Genomic DNA, 27,705 nt, shown 5'->3' on the forward strand with positions numbered 1-27,705 from the left:
GGTTTTATCTCTCTGGGAGTTAACGATAAGGTTGTTGTCAACTCCCAACCTTACAAGTTTTTTGGAGTGCATTTTTGACATTCAGCTCGCTTTACATTAGGTGCGCCACACCCATAACAAAATGTTTTCCTCGGTTTCTGGCAATATCTCGACATATGGCCTCCTTCCCCACAGTTCCAACAGGTTAGGTTCGGTAATCTGGGAGTTGATTGAATCGCTGAGACATACTGTGACCCGTGTTGTCGTCTGGGTCCACAATAGGCTAGGTCAGGTTCCATAACGATGTTAGGTTTTGGTGGCGGGTGTTGAGTAGTCGAGCGGATCCTTCCAAGTTCAGCACGGCGAGCTAAGTTCCGTAATTCCTCCAAACTGGTGATATTCAACATACATAACTTATCTTGCAGGTAGTTGTTAAGATTTTTCAATATTTGTGTCAGTTGTTTTTCTTCTGGTATCTTCTCAGTGAGGCGACTATACAGTACATTCATCGTGGCTAGGTACAAATCAATATTTTCATGTTCTCCTTGCGTTCGGTTCAAAATTTCTTTTAACAGCAGATGATCATAATCTGGGTTTTGGAATACGGCCTTAAGTTCTGTCTTCAGTTGCTCCCATGATCCTATGCGTTGTCTATTTGAACGATGCCATATCAGCGCTGATCCAGCAAAAAGGTCCACTGCAGAGTCCAGCAATTCTTTTTCCGATATTCCTCGGGCTATTCTTAATTCCTCAATACGCTCCAGAAAAGAACCTACACTAACTTTAGGCCCACCATCAAATGTGATATTCCACTTGTAGACGGGAACGCTCCTACGTTGTGACTCTGTAGGCTTAGGGGAAAATTCTAATCTATTTTGACTTTGACTTTGTGATTCAGAATCAGTGGCTTTACTGTGGGATATTTCCTTCGGGGTTGGTACCTGTAGAGTAATTTTATTTTCACTTCCTGTTGCTAATGGAAAGACTGGTGGTTCGGTTTTATTGACCTCAGGTGTGCGTGTTAGTTTCTGTTCCAATTGCTCCATAGCCGTTCTAATTTTTCCCCCTAAATTACTCAGCCGCTCTGCAATAGTCTCCTCTTTGTCTTCTCTATCACCGACCAGTTGAAGTCTGCCCAACAAGTGCTGAAGTCTAGCCTCAATCCGCCAGTATTCATTATTTTTAACGCCCGCGTCAAAGGCATCCACCAATTCACTTAAATCCGAAAATTTCTCCTCACAAATTTCCAACTCAGAATTAATATTAAGTTTGCCTACCGCCTTAGTGTCAACAGCGGTCTTATTTGTAAGTGCTGTTTGCAATCGCTTCCGCAATTCATAAACATCACCCTCAACAGGGAGTCCACGGACTCGGAGTTCATGCTGCACCTCATCTTTGCGCAATCGGTAACTCATTTTTTTTTTTTTTTTTTTTTTTTAAATAGGCCTATATATATTTATAGAATAGTATAAATTAAACAATGCCCCACGTTGTTGGGCGCCAAATGACACACTCCACGGCTAGGTCTCAATCAGTGACGGGTCGTGGGCGGAACTGTGTATAGGTAACCTATGAACCAGGGTAATAACCAAGTGCTTCAGTGATGCTGCAGGGCGCCACCCAGTTTCGGGGTATGATGCTGGTCGATAAACTGGGAACGTTCCAGCCCCAGGCCTAGCCTACAGAATATGTTGGGACGATGGTTTAGTTGCGTCTAGTTCACTCGGCACTTGGAGTTGCACAAAATACAGTCTGAAGATAGTTTGATTGAATTTTGAATGAAATTTGAATCTTGATGCACCAGAAGTTGAGTAAGTTAAGTTAAATGTCCAGAGAAATTGATTTATGTAGTCTTTAAATCTGGCCAAGTTTAAAATGATTTGGCAGGCTGATAGTTGAACGGTAGTCAGATGGAAGTTACGGTAAAGGCTAGCCTAGGACTTATCAGACAGTGGAGGTCCGCTGCGATGACAGGTGGTAGGGGTGAACGTGGTCCAGGTCCGCAGCCCCGTACGATGTTGGATAGGCCAAGGTTGTAAGTGGGCCAATTCAGGTAACGTCTCTCCAGCAGTAGGTCGGATCTCTCACAAGCCGTAGGTAGGATCTCTCTTAAGACGTAGGTCTGAACTCTTGCAGGCCGGAACGTACACCCTGTAATTCCTCGTGAATAATTTCTGTTCTGGTTAAATATTAACAGTAGTCCTATAACTTAAGTCATGTGTTCCATGAAGGCTAGGCCTTGATTAACTGTAATTTTAATCCATTTTGTAGTTGTTATGACAAAAGGTCATTAACAGTAAGTGAAACTAGGTCTTAAACTGTTCTTGCCTCAAGTTAGGCCTGTCTTAGAACAACTGAGCAACAATTTGGTTTCTGACATTTACAAAATAAATGATTTACAAAATACATTCTCTACATTTAATTTTGTGAGCGTAGGTTGATTACATTTTCTAAGCTAAACAAGAAATATTTAAAACACTGAACTACATATGAACAAAAGCATGGTGAACAAGTACAAGGTAGGCCTAGGCCAAGAATGACAAAAATTTCTAAAAACTACTAAATATATCATTTCTTCCTTTTGGACAACCTAACCTAACTTTGAGGAATCAAAACTGATTGTAAACAAATGGTTTAAACGATTTTGCAAAATTTGAGACCATGTGACTGACTCCTGTTGCAAACTTATTGCTTTGCACCAACATGAAAATTACAAGACAATTTCTATCATAAAACAGGGAAAATGTACTTAAAACTATAAAATTATCAACATTGTTTGTGTCTTACCCACAGTGGTCTAAATTACCTACATAAGGTCAACCCTGGAATTATAATTTTGTGTTAATTTGACTTGAGAAAACCTAGTTCACGTTGACTACGGCAATCTGTAACTTGTTCGAACAACTGAAAAGATTTTAATTACACACAAATTAATAGAATTTGGAACCCTGAAGCAATTTAAGACTTTTTCTGGAATCCCGTCTGTCTTACCTCAGTATATAAATCCTTAAGAATCTGAGGGCAAAATTGTAGACCGGCGTCCAGAAGTTGCAGAGATTTCTTGTCTCAACGATAAGTCTGATGGCGGCCAAATGAGGATGATTCAGCGTCTTCACTTTCAATCTCCACTCTAAGGTTCCGAGTCAGCTGACAGTTGTCTCAAACCACCGCTCTGATTGGTTGTCCTGACTTGTTCGAAAGCTCGCTCCGTTTCAGTACCGTACTAGCGTTGATTATGGTTTTAGGGTGTCCAACACAATTAAACTCCGCTGGATACTATATTCGGTCCACTGTGACGCGTCAAACAGTGTAGATATTAACATGGAGTGATCAGTTCCATGACGAATAATTGGGGCGGCCTTTTAACCGTGACAATATAAAGCAGTTTTAAGTAACTCCACGTTATCACGCTGCTCTATAGTGCGAAGCTTTTCAACTAGTGTTTTAATTGTTCTATCCTTAGATGGCATAGCTTCCCATACATTTCTGAATTCACGAAAGCTTGGCCCCAAAGTAGATAAAATCCTTGTAATTAAAACTCTATCACTAAGCTTTGATTCCTTTTGTTTCTCAAGTGCATCATTTAATTCGGAATAATGTTTTTGAAGCTTTGCAACATGGGTAGCTATGTCCTCATTAGGATCCCGATCCCACCTAAAGAACTCTTCTAGCAAACGATCTAGCCTTTGTTCACTAGACTGTTCATACACAGATATTAAACAATCCCAAACTTCTTTAGAAGTTGAGCAAGTCAAAACCAGTGTAGATGGTTCATCACCTAAAGATGACATAAGGTATAAAATAGCAGAAGCATCTTTTCTGTCCCAATCTGCAATAGCATGTTGCTCAGATCCAGAGATGTTATTAATAGGTCTTACTTCAGATCCCATTATGAAATTTAACAAGCCTTGTTGTCTTAACAACAACTGGATAAGCATCTTCCATTTAGTCCAATTACTTGCACCCAAAAGTTTCTCTATACCGGTACATATCTTTTCATTAGCATTTGCCATAATGTCTAACCAATTTTATACTTGTTCCAAGAAAAAAGTCAACAGTTACAATGCAAAACAATGAAGAAAAATATTATATAGCTTCTTTAAAAGTGATTTTAAAAAAATACCTTGTTTGTAGAATAGCCCATAACCTATTGATACGTACTTGTCCAAGGCATTCTTTCTCTTGATTACTTATAAGAATAAACTTTTAAATTAATGAGAAACAAATTATATTAAAGAAAGGAATTCACACTTTTATTTTTATCACACAAACATAAACATGAACACAGCTTAATATAAAAAGTAAAACATATGATCTTGAGACAATGTACATTTAAACAGTACATAAGCAAAATTGTCAATGTTCCAATAAAAACTTCATTCTATGTTGACAATATGGTAACTGGAGCCAAAACTGATGAAGAGGCTCTTGGTTTGTACGACTTTGTAACTGATTTGTTTTCACAAGCAAACATGAACCTCCAAGGATGGTGCTCCAACTCTTAGGCGCTCAAAGAGAACATACCTCATGGTAAGCTCACAAAAGAAGATGAATCAAATGTAAATGTCTTGGGTGTAAAGTGGGATACTACAGAGGACACTTTAAGCATAAAACCAATTAACTGTATAGAAGATATTTGTACAAAGAGGACTGTTTTGAAACTCGTATCCTCAATATTTGACCCTTCTGGTCTATTTATCCCAGTAACATTGAAAGCGAAGCTTTTTATTCAAAGTTTGTGGGAAGAAAATTTGGACTGGGACGTGCCCCTAACCGGGGACAAATGCAAGGAGTGGCAAGAAATAAAACGTGATATTTTCAGCATTTCTAATGTTTCAATACCAAGATATGTTGGTTTAGAACCAACCTCAATCGAGTTACACTGTTTCACCGATGCTTCGAACATTTGCTATGCAACTACAGTATATGTTTGTGTGCAAAACGGATCAGTTTCAAAATCTAAACTTGTATTTTCCAAAAGCCATTTAACTCCTAAAACTAAGAAAAACATCTCTGTGCCTCGTCTGGAACTACTTGGGGTTTTAATAGGTTCGCGTGCCTTGAACTTTGTGGAGAATAATTTAGAACAGCCAGTTTCAAGAAAGTTTCTTTGGACCGACTCCCAGCGTGTCTTACATTGGATTAACACAACTAAGATTTTACCTAAATTCACTGAACGAAGAGTTTCTGAAATAAAGACAAATAAAGATGTTATATTTAAATATGTTCCATCTGAAAATAATCCATCAGATGTAGCAACTCGTGGCACGAATGTTAACGAACTTTGCAGCTGTCAAATGTGGTGGTCAGGACCTCAGTGGTTTAATCTGCCTGAAAACCAATGGCCGAACTGGAACTTTAATCCCACTGAAGAAATTCATGAAGTTAAAGAAGAATTAACAGCGTTTAATGAGACGGCTGAAGAAAGGATCTTCGAACCTCCATATGGAATTGATGTCAAACGATTTTCGACTCTGAATAAACTACTACGAGTGACAGCGTTCTGCGAAAGATTTATTTCTAAGTGTAGAAGACAATCCATTGTTCATACCAAAACTAACGTGACTGCTGAAGAAATCCAGTTGGCTAAACTAAGATGGGAAAAATATGTTCAAAGGAAACACTTTTCCGAAACTATAAGTAACATCGAAACCAATAAAGGAGATCCACTTAAAAAACAATTGAAACTGTTTCTTGACTATGAGGGCCTGCTTAAATGTTCTGGAAGGCTTTCATATGCTGAACTTTCAATACTCCAGAAACACCCTAAACTTCTACCAAAAAATGAATACTTCTCAACTCTAGTGATACAACACTACCATAATGCTTTATTTCATTTTGGAGTTCAACATACTCTGGCAGAAATAAGACAAGAATACTGGATTTTGTGTGGAAGATCTCAAGTCTACAAAACTATCAAGAAATGTTTAACTTGTATTCGTTGGGAGGGTGGTCCATACAAATTGCCACCCATGCCTCCACTTCCAAAAGAGAGGGTTACAGAGCAGATCCCATTTAGCAACACTGGACTCGATTACTTCGGCCCATTATACGTTAAAGACTATCACAACAATGACTCTGGAGATTTAAGGAAAGTTTATGGCTGCATATTTACTTGTCTTACAACAAGAGCCATTCATCTAGAGCTAGTTAACGATTTAACAACTGAAGAATTTCTTCTATGTCTCAAACGGTTCATAAGCAGAAGAGGTAAACCAAAACAAATATTTCTAGACAATGCTCCTTAATTCAAACTCGCCGCTTCATTTACTGAAGATATTTGATTTGGAGAAAAAACTTCAACGACTCTAGTGTTTTATCATACATAAATAATGAGGGATGTGAGTTCTGTTTTATTCCTGAACTAACACCTTGGATGGGCGGTTTCTATGAGCGACTTATATCCCTAGTAAAGAGGTGTTTAAGAAAGACAATCGGTCCGACAGTACTTACATTTACTCAGTTGGAAACTACTTTAACTGAAATTGAAGCGGTATTGAATTCAAGACCTTTAGTGTACGTCTCTTCTAGTGAAGCCAGTTTATCAGATTGTATCTTAACTCCCGGTCATTTCCTGAATTTTCACGGGAAAAATGGAATTGAAATGAGTGAAAAGACAACTAATCCAGACCATAAGCTATCCAACAGTGAACATTTACTTCAAACTTGGAAAAAAGGACAGAACCTCATAAACACATTTTGGGTTCTTTGGAAGAGAGACGTTGCCGGTCTTCACAATTCCCCAGTATTGGAGATATTGTCCTTATTCACGATAATTTACCCAGAGGATGTTGGAGACTTGGTCGAATTAATGAACTACACTCAAGCAGAGATGGAAATATCAGAAGCGTAACAGTCACTACAAGCAACAAAAAGAAAATAATTCGACCTTTAAAATTACTCTACCCTCTTGAAATTAACCGTGATGAGACTAACCAGGTGTGTTGAAGAAATTTCTCAAGTGGCCGGATTGTGGCAAAGCCATAACATTTCCCAAAAGACTGTTTGTAACATATGTAATTAATACCAGATGTTGTGAATATAAAAAGAAAACAATTGAGTGGTACTAGTTGAACAAATAGCAAGAAGATGATGTTAACTGAAACTTAAACTACTTTAATTGTCAAAAATAAAACTTATTTCACGCTTCCACATTTATATACTTACTTAATTTAGAACAAAACTTATAAATCCGTGACACACTTTGACAAAAGTTATGGAGAATTTTGAAGAGAGACTTTTGATGTGTATGAATGCAGAAGGTTGCCACCTTTCCGATGTTATTTTCAAAACCTAAAAAGGTACTTTGGATTTCACAATGACCAATTCTTAAATTGGATTTATTGCTGGTTGTATTGGTATTATAAAAAGTATTGTGTGTTTTTTTTTTCTCTCATGGGGCTGGGGTATTCTTACCCCTTGCTACCTCGACCTACAAGATCTTTTGTAGCACCCTTTTTTTGTTTAGTCACCTAACCGAAGTTTTCTTGCGAAGCCAATCAGTTGGTACACACCCATTTCTCTTATTTCAGTAGGCATCGGGAATTCCTTTCCTAGGTGTTTCAACCTTTTATGGGCTAACGCCGGACATTCCAGCCATATGTGCTCAGCTGATTCTGTTTCGTTGAGACAGAATCTACACTGGTCTGTCTGTCTAAGTCCTATTGTCTTAAGGTACTTCCTTACATAGCCATGCCCTGTAAGTAGACCTATCAGGAGGCTTATTTCTTCTTTTTGGAGGTCGAAGATGTTTCTCCATTCCTTACTAAGAGGATTGATTAGCATCTTTGATTGTCTCAGGCCTGGGGTATTTTCCCAAACCTTTTCTTGTTGTCCCTTTGCCCAGGTTAAGATTTTTGATCGGCCCTTGCTCACTGGGACTCCGCAGCATGGTTCAGGCCCAATGAGTTCGGATTTTGCCCCCTCGCCCGCCAGGACGTCAGCCCTTTCGTTGCCTTCGTGCTCAGCGTGACCTGGGATCCATGCAAGTTGGATTCTGTTGTGTTCGCTCAGGGCCTTGAGGGTGTTCCTGCAGCTCTGCACAACTTTAGATTCCACCACGCAGGCGTCAATTGCTTTGAGAGCAGCTTGGCTGTCTGAGAGGATAAGCACCCCTCTCCTCTTCAGGCCTTTGTCCAACTGCAGTCTCGCGCAATGCTCTATTGCCATGACTTCCGCCTGGAAGACAGTCGGCGTTTCACCGAGGGCCTTTGAGAGGTAGGTTCCAATACCATACACTCCAAGTCCCGACCTGCCCTCCCTCCGCGATCCGTCTGTGTAAAACACCATCGCCGACTTTCCTGTTTTATCCCTTACCTTCTGCCATTCTCCTCTGTCTCCAATGGCCACTTGGTAGGGTTTATCAAAGTCGTACTTCCTAATCATAAGATCTAAGACCGTCATTTCCATATCTAAACTTGGGAGTTCCCTTAGGATTGACATGTGACCCGTCCTTCTCAAAGAAGATATTTCTCCTTTACTACAAGTCTTAAGGGCTGTTAATGCTGCCCTTTTCTTTATATCCAGCCCGAGTGGGAGTGCGCCTAAAATTGACTCCATCACCACTGTCGGGCATGATCTTGTTGTGCCACATACCCCTGTGCAAGCAAGTCTTTGCAGTTGTTGCAGCTTTGCAGCTGCCCCAGTTTGCTCTGCCTTCTGCCACCACACCAGGGCTGCGTATTCCACCATAGGTTTGACTATAGTTTCATATATCCACCAGATCAGTCTAGGGTTGAGACCCAATTTTTTGCCAAATGTTCTTCTACAGGCGCCCATGGCTCCTGTTCCCTTGGCGATGACATGATCTATGTGCCTGTTCCAAGTCAACTTCTGATCTAAGTATACACCCAGATATTTAGTCTCCTTGACTGACTTGACCCTCATTCCCCTAATTTGGGGTGGGGAGATTTTGGTCCTCCTTTTTCTCGTGAAGGTCACTATTTCAGTTTTTGTGGGGTTGATTGTCAAACCCTTTGTGTTACACCAATTGTCGATGTAGTCTACCGCCCGCTGGGTAAGGTCCTCAATGGTACCTTTGTATTTCCCTCTCACGGTCAGCACTAGATCATCTGCAAATGCCTGTAGGTCAATGCCTGTTTGTTCAGCTTCTCTCAGCAGTGCCCATAACCACAAGTGTCCATAGCAGGGGAGATAAAACTCCTCCTTGCGGACACCCTCTTCTGGCCTCGACTATAACCGACGAGTCTCCAACCGTGGCTGATATTTCTCTGCTTTGGAGCAGAGCCATTATCCAGCACACTATTTCTTGAGGAATTTCTCTGTCTGTCAGTGCTTCCTCTATTGACTGATAGGACACATTATCAAAGGCTCCTTGGATGTCCATGAAGACTCCTGCTAGGATTTCCTTGTGATCTAATGTGTTTTCTATTCTCACTACCAGGCTATGTGAAGCGCTGTTGTAGTCGATTTGCCCATCATAAAGGCATGTTGGTTCACATTCAGGCTTGAGTTCATGAGAATCTCATCCCTCACGTGCCTGTTAATGATCTTCTCCATAGCCTTTACCATGAATGAGGTTAAACATATTGGTCTGTAGGATTTAGGCTGAGTTGGTTCTTTTCCTTTCTTCCGTAGGAACACCACTCTGGCTCTTCTCCAACAAGTTGGGATGTGTCCAAATGCATAACTGCCCCTGTACAATGCAACAAGGAGGTCCACTAGGTCCTCCATGCCTTCTTGCAAGAGAGCAGGGAATATGCCATCTATCCCAGGAGATTTGAAAGGGCTGAAAGTAGGGATGGACGGGATTGAATTTTTATTTCGGGACGGGACGGGACGGGATTTTTATTTCCTTCCCGATTTTCGGGACGGAACGGGACGGGATTTTTTTCTGTGCATAAAAAGAAAGTACTGTATTGCAGTTACCAAAAAAGACATACGAAATCAATTTTCACCATTTGTGGCACTGATCTATAAAAACAAAAAAATGTGTAACAATTTACAGGTACCTATAGAAACTTGTGACTCGCGGGTCACGGGGTGATCGTCTGTATGACTCGCGGTCACGGCGCGATCGTCGTCATGACTCGCGGTCACGGCGCGATCGTCGTCATGACTCGCGGTCACGGCGCGATCGTCGTCATGAGTCGCGGTCACGGCGCGATCGTCGTCATGACTCGCGGTCACGGGGTTATCGTCGGTATGACTCCACGGTCACGGCGCGATCGTCGGTATGACTCCGCGGTCACGGGGTTATCGTCGGTATGACTCGCGGTCACGGCATGATCTTCGGTATGACTCACGATCACGGCTCGATCGTCAGCATGACTCCGCCATCACGGCGCGATCGTCAGTATGACTCCGCGGTCACGGCGCGATCGTCAGTATGACTCCGCGGTCACGGCGCCATCGTCGGTAGGACTCCGCGGTCACGGCGCGATCATCGGTAGGACTCCGCGGTCACGGCACGATCGTCGGTATGACTCGCGGTCACGGCGCGATCGTCGGTAGGACTCCGCGGTCACGGCGCAATCGTCGGTATGACTTACGGTCACGGCGCGATCGTCGGTAGGACTCCGCGGTCACGACGCGATCGTCGTTATGACTCCGCGGTCACGGCGTAATCGTCGAAATGACTTCGTCTCCTGCTTTCGCGGACCTATCTCGAGTCAAATGTAATCCCGTCCCGATAATCGGGAATATTTTTTCCCCGAAAAATTCCCGAAATTTCGGGACCCGTCCATCCCTAGCTGAAAGAGTTTACTGCCCATTTCACAACCTCTGGTTTGAATATCTTTCCCGACACCCTCCGACACCCTTCTGGCTAGCGCCACCTCCCTAGGAGACTTCCCTGGGCGTGGCCAATTAGCTCCTTCCCCTAAGGGACAGCTCTCCGGGAAGTGTACTCTTAGCATCTCCTTTAGAGTGTCGTGCATGTTGGTCGTGAGATGGCCATCATTTGCCATTACTGCGCCCAAAGGGTTGGATTGTTCACTTTGTAGTGCTTTCTGAAGTCTGGCTGTTTCTGGTAGGCTGGACAGCCTTTCGCAGAAAAGCCTCCAAGTCCTTCTTTTGGACTTTTTGATTTCCAGATTGTACTCCGTCAAGGCCCTCGGGTAGGCGTCACGATCGCCTGTCCTCCGCGTAGCATTGAAGAGTTTCCTGAGTTTTGATCTCATTCTGCTCAGCTTCTCATTCCACCAAGGTACGTCTCTCGACACCCTTTTGGATCTGAGGGGGCAGTTTACCTCAAAGGCTTTTTGTATTGCGGTTTCAACAGACTCCGCTAGCTCTTCTAAGCCTTCTACTGTTCTGGTATGTACCATTGTTCCTTCCAACTCCATTTGTAGGGATTCTCTGTATCCCTTCCAATTGGTTTGTTTGGGGACTCTGTAGGATAAACACCTCTCCAGGTTAGCCTCTACCTCGAATCGAATGTGTGTGTGGTCCGACAGTGAGGCCTCCTCAGAGACATGCCATCCTCTAATTTCATGGTTCTTAAGGTTGGTTGATAGTGTTAAACCTAGGACTTCCTGTCTTATCCTATTGATAAAGGTAGGTTTGTTACCCCGATTCTCTATTTCTAAGTCAACCTTAAATATGTACTCTAGGAGATCCTTACCTCTTTCATTGGTGTCGGTGCTCCCCCAGATGATGTGCTGAGCGTTGGCGTCACAGCCTAGGATTAGAGGCATCCCTTTGCTGCGCGCATATTGCACCAGGTGTTCCACTGCCTTTGGGGGGCAGGTGTCCCCAGGATTCGGGAAGTATGCCGAGGCCACTAAGGCCTTTTGGCAACCGTTGGCGGTGATCAGGTCCACCGAGACAGTGACTAGGTCTCTATTGATGAACTCTGGAACTGTAAAACATCTTACATTTGGAGAGACCAGTATGCAGGCTCTAGGCCTTACATCTGATCTCTCATATATTAATTTACCCACCTGAGTTGGGAGTCCTCTAATCGATCCCCTTGCGACCCAGGGTTCTTGGATGAGGGCAATATCCAGCCCTTGTATGGCAAATCTCCGACTCAGGAGTGCTGTGGCTCCTTTGTTGTGCTGGAGATTTGCTTGTAGGAATTTAATCCCTGTGGTCTCTCCTCCTCCTCCTCTCGGGGGAGTGATGTCCTCCTCTCCCACCTCGAGGACGATACCCTGAATCCCCTTTTTCTGGTCTTCTCGGGCTTTTCTCAGACCTTACTGAGGGACCCTTCCACCTCTCCTCCCTCTTCTCTGGTCTGGTTTTTTCGGAATATGGGGAAGTGATGAGAGCTGCCCGCTCTTGTGTTATCACTTCCTCTACTCATCTCCTTCTCCTTCTCTTTTTCTTTGGCCTCAGTGGAGTTGGGTGGTGTGGTGCCAACTGGTCCCTTCACCTCCTCCTCCTTTGATGAAGCCTCTGTTTCCAGAATTTCTTGGTCTGGAGGTGCTGCACCTAGGGCAGCTGCAGGTGGATCTTTGACTGTGGGGTTTTTGTCCTCAGTCCCTCCTGTTCTTCTGCCCTTCGGCTTCAGCGTCACCATTCCCATCCTGAAGTAGGCCGTTATCGGTCCTTCCTTCTCTAGTTTTGCCCCTGTGAGTGGATCCACAGCCAAGTAAAGTTGGACTGTGGTCCCGTCCACAATTCTGTTGAGGGCTCCCCAGCTTGTGGCTTTTAGCCCTTTGTTTAGTTTTTCCAGCCACAGTAGGATTTCTTCTGTTTTGAGCTGGTTGCTGTTTGGGAAGAAAGCCAATGCCACCTTGGTCTTCGGAATATCTCCTTCGGGAATCACACGGAGAGAGTCACCTAGCTGTCCTTCTTTGGACTTGATCCACCTTGCGGTGTTCTCGTCCTTACAGACCAGTACTAGGTACCCTTGCCTCCTGTGTTGGATATTAAAGCTCCAGATTAGCTGCAGGATTTTGTCCTGGACAGCTTCCATCTCTTCATTTGTGAGAATTACTTCAGGGAAGTTTGTGTGTATTACGCCAATTCTGACCCCCTCTGCTGCCTGTTTAAAGGAGAGCTTGGAAGGTTGATGTTGAACCCTCTGATGCGGGGTTCCAGCCTCTGCCAACACCTCTCCTCCTCTTGCCTTCTTGTTCGGGTTTGGGACCTCCGGCGTAGTATTTTTTTATCTAGGCCTTTTGCTTGTCCCTTGGTTCTTGCCCTCGTTTTGAGGTCTAATCTCCTGCTAATCTGCAGGCTCAGTTCTGCTGCCTCTTCTATGGAGTGGCCCTGTTTCCTGTACCATATGTATCTTCTTTGGCGGGCTCCTCCCATTTTTGGAATTCTGTCCCGCAGCTTGAGTTTCTTGGCTTTCTCGGTGATTTCTTTGTCATCACCGCTGGTTTCATCCAGGAGTTGTTCTTCCTCGGAGTTTGTGACCATTAGCTCACCCTGAGTTCCATCGATCTCTTGGTTGAGCTCTGATCTTACAGTAGTTTGGGGAGCTTCCTCTACTGGAGGTGCCATAAGGACCTCTGCTGTTTGAGGAGTTGCTACCCCTGCGTTTTGAGGCACTAATGCCTGTGTTTGTTGAGTCATTTCTGCCTCTGAATTGATTGTTTTTTTGGCTTCCGCCGTTTTTGTCTCCATGTTTGTCCCACGAGTACCGGGTTTCTGCAGTCCACCTCTCCAGTGACCCGATTAGAGAGGTAAGGGGTACATACTGCTGGGTTTCCCCTGGTGCCCAGCAGGCTCCGTTTGAGACACTCTTGATTTAGGCCCCCAGTGCCACGAGACTCTCAGCAAGGGTCGCATTCCACCTTAGCCCAGGGCCCGCAGTGCTCAGGCATAGCTCCTGCTATACCCGAACGTCTGGGTGAGCGTCCTGTTCTCAGAGAAGCAAGCCCTAGGCCAGTTACGAACACCCAGTTTTGGTGATGCTGCTGCCCCACACCAGGGAGTCTTTCGGGACTCCAGCCTAGATCCGCCGAGATCAGCGTGACAGGGGCCACGACATGAACGGTGCAGTCATCGGACTACACAGGCCTGCACTTCATTTTTTGTGCCGACCTTCTCGGACGGTCTTGAGCACCATTATAATGCCCCTGGGAGTGAAATAGTTCCTCAGTTGCAGATGTCAATGCAGCCTTGGCTGTCCGAGGAACTACCACACTCCCTTAACCCCCATTGTGTGTTTATAATAAACAAACTTATAGCATTTCAAAATCCATGCGTTCTTTTTGCGCCACCCAGTACTTATAGATTACAACAGCCTTGATTGGTAACAAATTAACTGTAAACTTTACGGGGTACTTTCGTATTATACGGAGGCCACCCTTATACAGCACGCTGCAGCTGTTATGTTAGGTTGGGTTATCAACTTATCATAAATGTTTTATTACTCATCTGGTATCGTTCGGTTCATAACAAAACGAGGAAAGTCCTACAAACGTATTTATAAAAACCCAACCTAAAATAACCGCCGCAGCGCGCTGTAAAATAAGTGGCCTACGATAATACGAAAGTACCCTTTAGAGGATTGTTTTACTTCAGGCTGGGTAAAAAAAGTTGGCCCTTGGGTCTTAAACCAAATCGAGTTGCTTTGGAGGGATTTTTTTTATATGTGTAGGTAAGTCCCAAAATCTTTGGGGAAAAAGATTTTCGATCATCAGGATCCCATCCACATTTAAATTGGGATTTGTTAGTTGATTTGTCATCAATAATTTTACAGCGCCGCGAGTGACGACGTTGTTTTCGCAATCATGGGAGACTTCGCCAGTATGGTGACTGACAATGATTATACCTCCATGGTTGCCACAGAAAATCACGATAGTTCCACGAACCCAGTAAGCGATGACGAGGTCCATGTAATCGCAGGAGAAGTATAAGATGGCACCGCAAACTGGGGACATAATGACGATCGCACCGTGACTGCAAGACATGTCGGTGATGGTGTCATGAACGCAGGACATGTCGATGAAAAAGGAGTGAAAATACGTTGACGATGGCGCCGTGACCGTGAGTCATGGTCACGATGGTGACCGCGGGACAAGTTCACGATGGCCCCGCAAAGCAGGACATGTTGACAATGGCACAGTGACTGTGGGACAAGTTCACGATGGTGCTGCGAAACGTGGACATGTCAACGATTGCGCAGTGACCGGGAGTCATGTCGACTCAGAAATACTTTTTTTTAGCATTTTTAATTTCCTATCAAACGATACCAAGATCAAAAAGATCGAACAAAAGATAACTGAAATATAAAGTTTTTTGTGTAAAAATAAGGCAAAGTTAGTCGGGGAACCCTTAATTTTTGCCTTATTTTTACACAAAAAACGTTATATTTCAGTTATCTTTTGTCCGATCTTTTTGATCTTGGTATCGTTTGATAGGAAATTAAAAATGCTAAAAAAAGTATTCTTGACATTTTTTCATAGAATTAGCCGTTTTTGAGTTATTTAAGTTAGAAAAATTCAAACGGCCGCCATTTTGAAATTTACAATCGGAACAACTTTATTATTTTTTCTATTATAGGTCTTGTGTATGCTAACATGTATACCAAATTTCATAATCGTCGAATAAAAAACTTTACAGATAAAAATATTTTTGTATAAAAAACAAAATGGCGGATATCTGGGTTAATATGCATTTTCGGACATACCTTCCCATAAACTTTTTTCTTCCTTTTAGTATGGGGATTCATTTCCCAAAGTCCTGAAACGTTTTTTATGGACACCCTGTATATATCCTACTATATATATATATATATATATATATATATATAATATTATAAATGAGAAAGTTTGGATGTATGGATGTATGGATGGATGTATGGATGTATGTTTGTGGCAAGTGAACGCGAAAAATACTGGTCGGATTGTGCTGAAATTTGGCATGATGATAGCTCACATTCCCGATAGGGATGGACGAGATTGGATTTTGATTGTGCTGAAATTTGGCATGATGATAGCTCACATTCCCGATAGGGATGGACGAGATTGGATTTTTAGTTCGAGACGAGACGAGACGAGATTTTTTATTTCTCATAAAATTTCGAGACGAGATCGAGACGGGATTTCCCTTCTCATACACAACGGGAAATGCACGTTCAAAATTTTTACCTGATTTTGTAACATTGTTAGATGACTAATAATTGTTTAAATACAAAAATAATGATAATAGGCAAGAATATTTACAATCTTTTATTAAAAAACATCAGCATAACATTTTTTTATTAATCACGCCTAACTTATTAAAAATGCCTACGATTAGGAAACATAGTGATATCAGTTAGGATAGAGTTCAACTTATCCTAAAATAAAATAAATCATAAAATAAAAGCAATATTAATTTTTATAAAATAGCTACTTGTTTTGACTTTTTATAGTAATAAAACATTTCTCACACTGCTTACACTTTACAAAACTTCTCAAATGTTATTAAAGTAATATTATTAAAATAATTAAAGTAATATTTACATTTAAAGAATTAATTAAATAAGAACGCCTTCACAAAGGAAACGCAACTACAACACGCTCCTGTATTGCGGGTATTGCATTGACTTTCTGAAGGCGTTTTTAATTTTTTTTTTTTTTTTTTTTTTTTTATTCCCGTCTCGGTAAAAATCTCGGCCAAAAAGAAATCTCGTCTCGTGTAACGAGATTTAAAATTTCCCGAAAATTTCCCGAAATTTCGAGGCTTGACCATCCCTAATTCCCGATTAACATATAGGCATATTCTTATTTCAAAAATCCTTTCGGGCTCCGCCCCAGTGGCTCTGGAGTTTCCCATGTTAACCTTATGAGAAATGGAATTATTGAATCTTAACAGCTAAACAAGTTGGTTCTGTTCTATGATGTTCAATAGCATTAAAGTTACAAGGATTACCAACAGGGTGCAGCACTATTATTTCTTTTACATTTATGACAACAGCTAATTTGCAACCAAAAGGTGAGTGAGCGTAGCGAACGAACTTCAACCTGGAGGCGAGTTAGCGTAGCGAACAAGCTAACCTGAAGGCAAGTGAGCGCAGCGAACGAGCTCCAACCTAAAGGTGAGTGAGCGTAGCGAACAAACTTCAACCAGGACGTGATTGAGCCATGCGAACGAGATAATCTTGAAAATTAAGAAGTTAAACGGGGCAAAGCCCGCGGGTTACAGCTAGTATATATATATGTGTAAGTTAGCATGATAACTCAAGCAAAAATTATTCTTATGGAGAATATCGTAAACTGTTTTTATTTGCTTGTTTATGGATATATTTTGATAAAACTTGGTAAATTTATTTCTTTTATACTAAGCTATTAATATTATACTTATAACACACTTAATTAGCCTCCCTGTAGCAGCAAACCTAGTTACTTGTTATACCTAATTTTATTTAAATAGAATTAATTGAAAATCAAATCAGGCAAATGGAAATTTGCTTAGTCTGCAGGTTTGCTGCGGCTGGGGTGTTTTCTATTTTGTTCTACTCTACTACAATGGAAAAGAATAAGCTAGGCGAGACAACAGTATTGATTGAAATTGATAACACCATTAAAAAAGTTTTGTTTAGTCTCATTGTTGACTATGTTACATTGTTTTGTTTACAGAAAGAGTTGAAACGTGTCCGAGACCAAGTGAACCACCTCTTAGATCTCATTGACATACGAGACCCTGAGGTGTCCAGTTCAACTGCTGACCACTACAGTTAGTGTCCTGCTTACTTACTTGGGTTTATTCCATAATCAATACAGTACAGTACTGTAATTGTTAGTGGGGACCTCAAAAAAGTGTGTTCCTCTTTGAAAGGTTACTAACGAACAATATTTCATGTAAAATTAATAGCCCATAATATATTTTTTCATTGATCTATTTTGTTCTTATATCCATATGTAAGTGATACTGTCAAATTTGTCGTCATTGATAAAGGTCATTGACTTAATAAAAATATAAGGATATGGCACATAAAAATGAAGCTCAGAATGAGTAGATTTGCCGGAAATTATTGGTTTAATCAAATTCCCAAAGGGCTCTGCCCTACCACACACAACTAGGGTAAAATGTATTTTTTTTAATGAGATAAAAAGGTAAAAAATGTTAAAAAAAATTGAATGACAAATAACGGAAATATCAAAAAAATATGTTGTAAAATGAGTTAGAATAGGGCTAAGCTAGTCAGGTTTGCCTCATTTTACAATTAATAATTGTGATATTTCCATTATTTTTTTTTTAGATTTTTAACTTGGTGTCGTTTGATAGGGAATTTTAAATGCTAAATAAAAGTTTACTTGAAATTTGTGGTAAGTGCACCAAAAGACAGTTTAAAACCAGCTGGACAGTGGATTGTTTGTTTTGAATAGTATAATTTGTTTTTTTGTTTATTGAGCGGAGCGAGCGAAGCTCTTATACATCGACTCTTATGCATTTCGTAATACGCAAACTCCTCCTAGACGGCTGAATCAATCGTTTTCAAATTTTGCCTGGTGATAAAGACCATATCGGTGAGTGCCAACATCTATATGGCGTTAAAAAAGTCTCTCAGGAATCCGCCCCACCGGGTCTCAAAGTTTCAATGTAATCCTTATGGAAGCAGTATTTGACACATAAACAAAGACATATGATCAGCTGTTGACTTTTGAATGCAGTAAATAAAGAAATTGCTAATAGCATAATTCCACAGATATTAGAACAGAAACGGTATAGATTATAAATGTAATCAAATGACGACACTAGCTTGAGGTGCGTGACGTAGGAAGTGGTGAAGGAAGTAGTAACGGCTAGCAGTCTGAAGAATGTAAACTGTTTATGACGATTAGATTAAGGTATCTGCATTCCTAAAATTCTATGGGAAGGGATGAAAACAGGTCCATGACGTAGGAAGTGGTGAAGGAAGTAGTCAAGGCGAGCTGTCCGGAGTGTGGGAACTGTTTATGACGATTAGATTGAGCCATCTGCAATCCTAAAATGCTATGGGAAGGGATGAAAACAGGTCCACGACGTAGGAAGTGGTGAAGGAAGTAGTAAGGCGAGATGTTCGGAGTGTGGGAACTGTTTATGACGATTAGATTGAGCCATCTGCAATCCTAAAATGCTATGGGAAGGGATGAAAACAGGTCCACGACGTAGGAAGTGGTGAAGGAAGTAGTAAGGCGAGATGTTCGGAGTGTGGGAACTGTTTATGACGATTAGATTGAGGCATCTGCAATCCTAAAATGCTATGGGAAGGGATGAAAACAGGTCCACGACGTAGGAAGTGGTGAAGGAAGTAGTAAGGCGAGATGTTCGGAGTGTGGGAACTGTTTATGACGATTAGATTGAGGCATCTGCAATCCTAAAATGCTATGGGAAGGGATGAAAACAGGTCCACGACGTAGGAAGTGGTGAAGGAAGTAGTCAAGGCAAGCTGTCCGGAGTGTGGGAACTTTTTATGACGATTAGATTGAGGCATCTGCAATATTAAAATGCTATGGGAAGGGATGAAAACAGGTCCACGACGTAGGAAGTGGTGAAGGAAGTAGCCAAGGCGAGCTGTCCGGAGTGTGGGAACTGTTTATGACGATTAGATTGATGCATCTGCAATCCTAAAATGCTATTGGAAGGGATAGGGAATTAGGTCCGACAGGTAGGAAGTGGTGAAGGAAGTAGTCGAAGCGAGCTGTCCGGAGTGTGGGAACTGTTTATGACGATTAGATTGAGCCATCTGCAATCCTAAAATGCTATGGGAAGGGATGAAAACAGGTCCACGACGTAGGAAGTGGTGAAGGAAGTAGTAAGGCGAGATGTTCGGAGTGTGGGAACTGTTTATGACGATTAGATTGAGCCATCTGCAATCCTAAAATGCTATGGGAAGGGATGAAAACAGGTCCACGACGTAGGAAGTGGTGAAGGAAGTAGTAAGGCGAGATGTTCGGAGTGTGGGAACTGTTTTTGACGATTAGATTGAGGCATCTGCAATCCTAAAATGCTATGGGAAGGGATGAAAACAGGTCCACGACGTAGGAAGTGGTGAAGGAAGTAGTAAGGCGAGATGTTCGGAGTGTGGGAACTGTTTATGACGATTAGATTGAGGCATCTGCAATCCTAAAATGCTATGGGAAGGGATGAAAACAGGTCCACGACGTAGGAAGTGGTGAAGGAAGTAGTCAAGGCAAGCTGTCCGGAGTGTGGGAACTTTTTATGACGATTAGATTGAGGCATCTGCAATATTAAAATGCTATGGGAAGGGATGAAAACAGGTCCACGACGTAGGAAGTGGTGAAGGAAGTAGCCAAGGCGAGCTGTCCGGAGTGTGGGAACTGTTTATGACGATTAGATTGATGCATCTGCAATCCTAAAATGCTATTGGAAGGGATAGGGAATTAGGTCCGACAGGTAGGAAGTGGTGAAGGAAGTAGTCGAAGCGAGCTGTCCGGAGTGTGGGAACTGTTTATGACGATTAGATTAAGTTATCTACAATTTTAAATTGCCGTGGGAAGAGAGGGAACAGGTCCGTGATGTAGGAAGAGGTGAAGGAAGTAGTAAGGTCAGCAGTGCGGAGTGTGGGAACTGGAAACCGTTTGTAGCAGTTAGATGAATGTATCTGCAAAGCTGAAATGCCATGAGAAGGGATGGAAGCATGCCCATGACAGGAAATGGTGAAAGAAGAAGTCAAGGCTAGCAGTGCGGAGTGTGGGGAATGTTTGTGGCAATTAGATTAATGTATCTAAAATACTAAAACGATATGGAAAGTGATGAAAACAGGTCCACGACGTAGGAAGTGGCTTAGGAAATAGTAAAGTATGAGCATAGTGTGAGAATCGTCTGTGGCAGTTAGATTAATGTACTGTATCTTCAATCCTAAAATATTATGAGAAGGGAAGGAAACAGGCCCCACGACGGTGGATGTGGTGAAGGAAGTATTAAAGGCTGGCAGTGCAGAGTGGGGGAACCGTTTGGGCAGTTAGATAAATGTATCTGTAATCTTAAATGCTATGAGAAGGGAAGGAAACAGGTCTATGACGTAGGAAATAGTGAAGCAATTAGTAAGGCTAGCAGTGCAGAGTGTGGGAACTGTCTTTGGTAATTACATTAATGTATCTGCAATCCTAAAATGCTATGGGAAGAGAGGGAAACAGGTCCACGACGTAGGGGGTGGTGAAGGAAGTAGTAAAGGTGAGCAGTGTTGAGTGTGGGAATGGATTAATGTATCTGCAATACTAAAATGCTATGCAAAGAGACTGTAGACTGTGTAGGTTAAAATGATTAGGAAGCACGAATCGATACATATTTTAGATACATGCAATCGTTTACAATCGAAATTTACAACTGAGTTGACAACAACTGATTTTTACTCCATAGAGGCTAAAAACAATTTTTACTCCCTAGAGAGTAAAAATGCTACTTTAGACCCGCAACGCATGCATTAAAAACGACTGTATTTACTGCAGTATGACGAAAACAATATAATATGAACCATTGATGACTCCGCTCAATTTTGTGGATGCCTCTGCGAACGCCACCTAGTTCTATTGTTTCTATAGTTACCTCCAAGGAGTTCTTTCCTGACTTCTATGCTTTACACGTTTATGTTTTTTTTTATTTTCTGTCAATTTTTTTAATCATTTTATCCTTAAAGTAACAAACATAGTTAAAGAAGAACATGGTGACCCCAACGTGAAAATTTCCTAACAAAACAATGTCTACTAACTACTCAGGAAGGTAACTCCCTAGATCGAATGAAGTTATGTAGGCTAGTGTAATTCTCAGTTCATCAAGGTTCTACTGAATTATGTTTGGCAGTGAATAAGTGTAGAATGAAATTTATAAATTCAGGGATACACACCTTTTACAGAGTTATAAAGCCTAATTGCCCTAATTAACTTGCCGCCACATCAAATCGTGAGCTAGAGCCCAGCATTAGTGATGTTTTCTAAACTTGGCAAACCCGCAGAATGCCACTTAAGGCCAATAATCCGTTCCAAAAACGTAAGGAAATACAATGTGAAAATAAACTTGAGATAGAACTCCTTGTCTAGTGAGAACCAGGAAACAACATAAAACATAACCTCAAGTAAACAAGCCCAAAGACAATCAGTCCTACTGAGCTAGTGTTGTGTGAAGATTTCGGCTGCTAGTGTACTTAATTCAAGCAACCAACTTTTGAAAATAGATGTTGTGAATTGTGATTTTCAAGAGAGAAAAAACTGTGGACGTGGCTAATTTGAAATTCTATAATTCAAAATCGTCATTTAAGTTTATTTACACAGCTTTACAGTGTTTTATAGGTTAAAAATACATATCTAGCTTATTATTAACATTATATTATTAACATATATTTTATATTATTAACATTATTGTTATTATTATCTAGCGCCGAACTATCCGAATCCAAACCTCCCAATATCCGATCCGATTGGAACCGAACCTCAACTATCCGATCCGAAATGAAATTCCACTATCCGCACACCTCTAGTTACCATATTCCTCACATTCCTAGGACTTTTCTCTAAATTTGCATGGTAAACAAATTTTCTCTACCATAGATCTTAGAGGTGTGGGAGCCTGACATTTTCAATCGAGCCGAGCCCCAGCCGAGCTCTTTTCTATTATAAATAAACATAATTACAAATAATAAGTTAGTCAGGCCAAGTCAAAAACCTTTTTTAAAATGTAATTTAATGTTAAGATGTAGAGTAAGTTTAAATATAATTATATTAGGCCTAGTCAATTTCACCTTATTTTATTTTATTTAGAAGGCCTTTTTTTCAATAAAACGGTATTTGAGTAAAAAAATCTAGTAGGCTATTGAGTCGATGATAAGAATGATTTCAATTCAATAAAGAAACAGAGTTTGTAAAAAGAAATATATTAATAAAACAGATACTTAATATACATGTAACGTATCATAAGTTAAAAACATCAATATGCAATAAGGTATATTTTATTTTAAAATAACCACTTGGAAGGACACGTTGCAGAAAGTCAACAGTGCCAGAAGGTCAAATAATTTATTCTTGTTGATTTAAATACCTTTTTGTGGTTAGCTAGCATTTTGTTTCATAATTAAATTAATGAAGGAGACATGTGGTAAAAGAAGAAAGAGAAGGAAAAAGATTTGGTTTGATGAAGAATGTGAAGAAAAAGTGAAGTATAGACAACATTTAAAATTGAAATGGCTGCAAAATCAGCAAGAAGAAATCAATCAAGAATATAGACGAACTCAAAGAGATACAAATAAACTATTTGAGAAGAAAGAAAAGACAAATAAATAGCATTCTAGCTGTTCCGTATTCAAGCATCTACGCAACCAGGTGAATCCAGACTTCATTCATATTTTGTTCCGACCCTTGCCCTGTCACGTGATGTCTGGCAATTTCCCCCATTCCCCATGTACTCTTCAACCCGGCATCATGTTCTCGCCATTTTCCCTAGTTTTTTATTATAATATTCCCCTACTCTATTTGTGGCATATAAATTGAACTTATATATTATCGTATGTTTATCTTATGTATTTATTTGTGACACACCTAACAAAAAAGTGAACTGAATAGTTAAAAACTGTATTCAAACTGTTCTTGGTGCAACTACCGGTCGCGTACGCGAAAGCTGGCCAGCAAACATCAAGTGCGTCAACGTCAACGGTCTACTAGACATCACTTCAGTAAAAAGGAAGGTACCAAATCACATTTCTTCCTATTTAAAAGTTTATTATTTTGTGCTCACAGTGTGTCTCTAAAACTGATCTTAACATAATATATCTCACATCCCTCATTTTTTATACAGTCCACCATATCGAAGTTTACCCCCCACTAGCAAAAGCAGAAGCAGAACATGTACACGAACCAAGATTTTTCTATAATACAGTAAAACTTTTTAAGGATGGTTTCAAACCAAGCTCCTTTGGAGTTAAACATAATGGAAAAATATTTGTAGAAAAACAAAAAGTCCTAGATATTTGGAAAGATTATTTTGATAAACTATTAAATGTAGAAGATGAGATAGTACACAGCAACGAAGTAAACAGCAGGCCTGCCTTCATGCATGTGCAACCAGAAATAAAAGAACCCAGCCTTGAAGAAGTAGAAAAAGCAATAAACGAGCTGAAGAACAATAAAGCGCCTGGAACGGATGGTATAAATGCAGAAATAATTAAGACAGGAGGAAAAGATCTGGCTATCCACATACATGAACTAATATTACATATATGGAAGCATGAAGTTTTACCCAAGGACTGGGAAGAAGCAGTAATAGTACCATTGCACAAAAAAGGAGATAAGCAGGAGCCAGCCAATTATCGTGGAATATCACTTCTAAATACGACGTACAAAATCTTTTCCAAAATAGTTCTTGCAAGACTAGAAATATATATCGATGAGATTATCGAAGACCACCAAGCAGGATTTGTAAAAGGTAGATCTACTACAGACCAAACATTCGTCCTCAAACAAACTGTCTCAAAATATTGGGAATATAACAAAAATGTCTTCTGCCTTTTCATTGATTTTAGTAAAGCCTACGATAGTCTAAGGAGAGCAAAAATTTGGGAAAAGATGGAAAGTTTTGGTATTCCAACAGAGTTAATAAATTTAGCTGAGCTAAGTGTAAAAAATAGTAAATGTAAAGTAAAAGTTGAAAACGAACTTTCCAAAACTTTTGAGGTGAAAACTGGCGTAAGACAGGGTGATGGTCTATCCCCCATTCTTTTTAACATTGCCTTGGAAGGAGCACTAAAAGAGATAAGGAAAACTGATTTGGGAGTGAAATTAGGAAGGAATATATCAGTGCTCGCTTTTGCAGATGATGTGGTATTGATGGCAGAAAGCAAAGAAGACCTTAAAGACATGCCGAAATACTAATTAAGGAAACCAAAACAGTAGGACTTAAAATCAATGCAGAAAAGACAAAATTCATGCACTTCGGACGAAATCAAGACCATTCTAGAAGCCCTATTGAAGGTTACAATTTTGGAAAAATAGACAATTTTAAATACCTTGGCACAATAATAAGCACAAATAACACCGAACATTCCGAAATTTAAAGCCGAATAAATGCAGCCAATAGAAGTATGTTTGCCTTGAATAAACTATTATCATCAAAGCTGTTTTCTGTCAACACAAAACTAAAAATTTATAAAACTGTGATTCGTCCAATTCTGCTTTATGGTTCTGAAACATGGACTCTGGACAAAAGTACTGAAAAAAAACTTGTCACCTTTGAAAATAAAGTACTAAGAAAGGTTTTTGGACCAACAAGAGAAAATGGTGAATGGAGGATCAAACATAACAGAGAAATTAGAGACCTGTATAAAGCACCAGATGCGGTGGCGGAAGCAAAAAGTCGACGAATAAGATGAACTGGGAATTTCAACTGGGACGGGTGGCGTCGTCCTGTAATCCAGCTACTAGGAGGTCACGAATTGTGGATATTTATAGGGATGCACTGTGGATGCGATGCTCCCTGGTGTGGATTAACGTCCGCACTAGTGAGTACTACGACTATCCGCAGTACTATCCTGATAATTAGACCAATTCGTAAATTACAAGGAAATATGTGGTTCGGATTCCACTATAAACTGTAGGTCCCTTAGTTGCCATTAGCTGTATGGGCTATTAATTAACAGCTGTGTCTAAGGAACATGTCGGCCTTAGTCACTAACAAGACTACAAGATCGCGCTACTCATCCTACACTCATCCTTCACTCATATTTGGGTTAAAATACGCACATAGTGGCGTCCCCATCTTAACTAATTGATAAAAATTGATAATGGCTCGGGCATGTGTTAAGGAGAGAAGATGATGCATTGATAAAGAAAGTTTGGAAAGAGAACCCTTTTGGAAGAAGACCTCCTTGGCGTCCCAAAATGAGGTGGAAAGATGAAGTGACCAAGGATATGAGGAAGATAAGAATCATGGAGGAAGATGCTGAAGATCGGAAGAAGTGGAGGCATTCAGTTGGCGAGGCCAAATACCACCTTGGGTATCGATGGGCATGGGAGTAAGAGTAAGAGTAAGAGTAAGTAATTAAATTAATGTTTCACTGTTAATCACACCAAAAATGATTTTTTTTTCAACAGTTTTTGTTACTTGACCGTGTATTTTTACCCATTATTTAATATTTTGTTTGTATAGCAGTGCAAATTTGTATTAATTATCATTATTGCTATCTGCAAGAGTATTTTAATCAATATTTTTAAAACAAACCTTTTTTTCATGGGCAAAACATCGGTACATTCAAAAATCAAGAAGGAAATAAAAATCCTGTCTCGTCCTGAACTTAACTAAAAGTACAATCTTGTCCATCCCTACTTTAACTTATAAACAAACTTGAAAATTGAATTCTTAGTGATTATTGCCTCCACTGCCCTCTCTTACTCTACTCGCAGTATGATAAAAGAAATTTAAATAAAAGTGCAAAAATACACCATCTTTTGTTTTGTACAGAATATAACTAACTGTAATGTTGAGGCCCACTAGTAAGACTAACTATTAAATATAATTTTGTTCTCAGAAAGAGGTCATTCTATTGATGATTATGATCGTGATCGTGAGAGGGGGCGGTCCAAGAGGCATAGGTGGACAGGTGGTCGTCCGCCTTGGCAGCGAGGTCAGTTACTTGTTTTTCATGCATTTCATCTAAAGCTTACTTAATACTTCTCCAATCTATGTTAGTTTTTTTTTTTTTATATATATATATATATATATAAATATACATTGTACACAAGGTTTTTACTAACTTAAAGCCAAATTTTTATAAATATTATCTTAAAAAGTTTTAAATTGTTATCTTTACCAACTTTTAAAACAAATTCTCTGCTGAAAGTTACTATCATCGTAGCTGTTGTTGGAGAATAAATATTGTGTGTGTTGAATGAGTAAACACAATTCACAACTAATTAAATTAATAAGTAAGAGTTTGTTCTAACAAAATACAATCAACATAAAGTAACAATTAAAAATAAACAGCCCATTAACAACGTTCAGCTGAGAATAGGTTATACGTGGTCTAACATTATCTTTTCTATACTGTGTTCTATTTATAAGTCAAATATATTAACTGTTGGTTTTGGTTATGTTAGAAAAGCAAAAATAATACAGCTTCTAAAAATTTGTTGCAAGCTATAGTAGTAGAAAAGAAACCTTTTCATCTTATCCCTGAGAAATATTAGAATATCCAAACTGTGAGCAATTGATTCCTTAGAATATCCAACCTCTGAGCTACAGATTCCTCGGAATATCAAACGTCTGAGCAACTGATTCCTTTTGACTATCCAACCTCTGATCAACTGATTCCTCAAATGATGTAGTGCCATCTCGTCCAAGTGCTATCTCGTCCAGTGTGTATTACCAGTTGATTAAACACTACATGGTGCCATCTCATTCATGTGAAAAATTTTCTTGGGGTGAGGATTAAGGAACGCTAAGAAGTTAGTATTCAGCCTGAAGTTCCACGGGAATTCAAGAGCTAGGTGTTGTACTTCTGCAGTTCAGAAGTAGAAAGTTCTTCCTTAAAAATCGCAAAAAGCCACTTATTTAGTTGTGAAGATAAGAAAAATTACATTTTATTGAACAATCACATTACAAGGGCTACAGAACAGTTACAGCTTTCAGGAGACATTAAAAAATTTTTTAGAAACGGCTCTTGCGCTATCAAAATGGATTGAAGTGTGGAAACAAGGAACTGAAATCAATGATTTCCCTTTTGTACATATGATTACAACGCAATAGCGGCATATAGCGTACCTTTGACTATTGATACAACTAGACATTATATCCCCATGTTAAAAGTCGTTACCAGCTTTTTGATTGAAATGGTCGTAGTTGGTGTGAGCCACAGACAGATTGTGCTGATGTAAATTACTGATTTCTATCGAATAC

General features: G+C 40.2%; 1 protein-coding gene across 4 annotated transcripts in view; it reads left to right on the forward strand.

The window, feature by feature from the left end:
* The window catches only part of LOC128983538 (protein TFG-like), a 143,274-nt gene that overhangs the window by 89,533 nt on the left and 26,036 nt on the right, over positions 1-27,705 (forward strand). For 3 of the 4 annotated variants that reach the window (XM_054402841.1, XM_054402842.1, XM_054402843.1), the window contains exons 5-6: positions 17,463-17,559; positions 26,339-26,434. In XM_054402841.1, coding sequence (XP_054258816.1) covers positions 17,463-17,559; positions 26,339-26,434 — 193 coding nt within the window. The remainder of the gene's footprint in view (positions 1-17,462; positions 17,560-26,338; positions 26,435-27,705) is intronic. The other variant, XM_054402844.1, reaches the window with a different exon arrangement.

Source organism: Macrosteles quadrilineatus, unplaced genomic scaffold, assembly GCF_028750875.1.
Source record: "Macrosteles quadrilineatus isolate MER2022 unplaced genomic scaffold, UCM_ALF_1.0 Scaffold_1__1_contigs__length_201487025, whole genome shotgun sequence".
Taxonomy (NCBI): Eukaryota; Metazoa; Arthropoda; class Insecta; order Hemiptera; family Cicadellidae; genus Macrosteles; species Macrosteles quadrilineatus.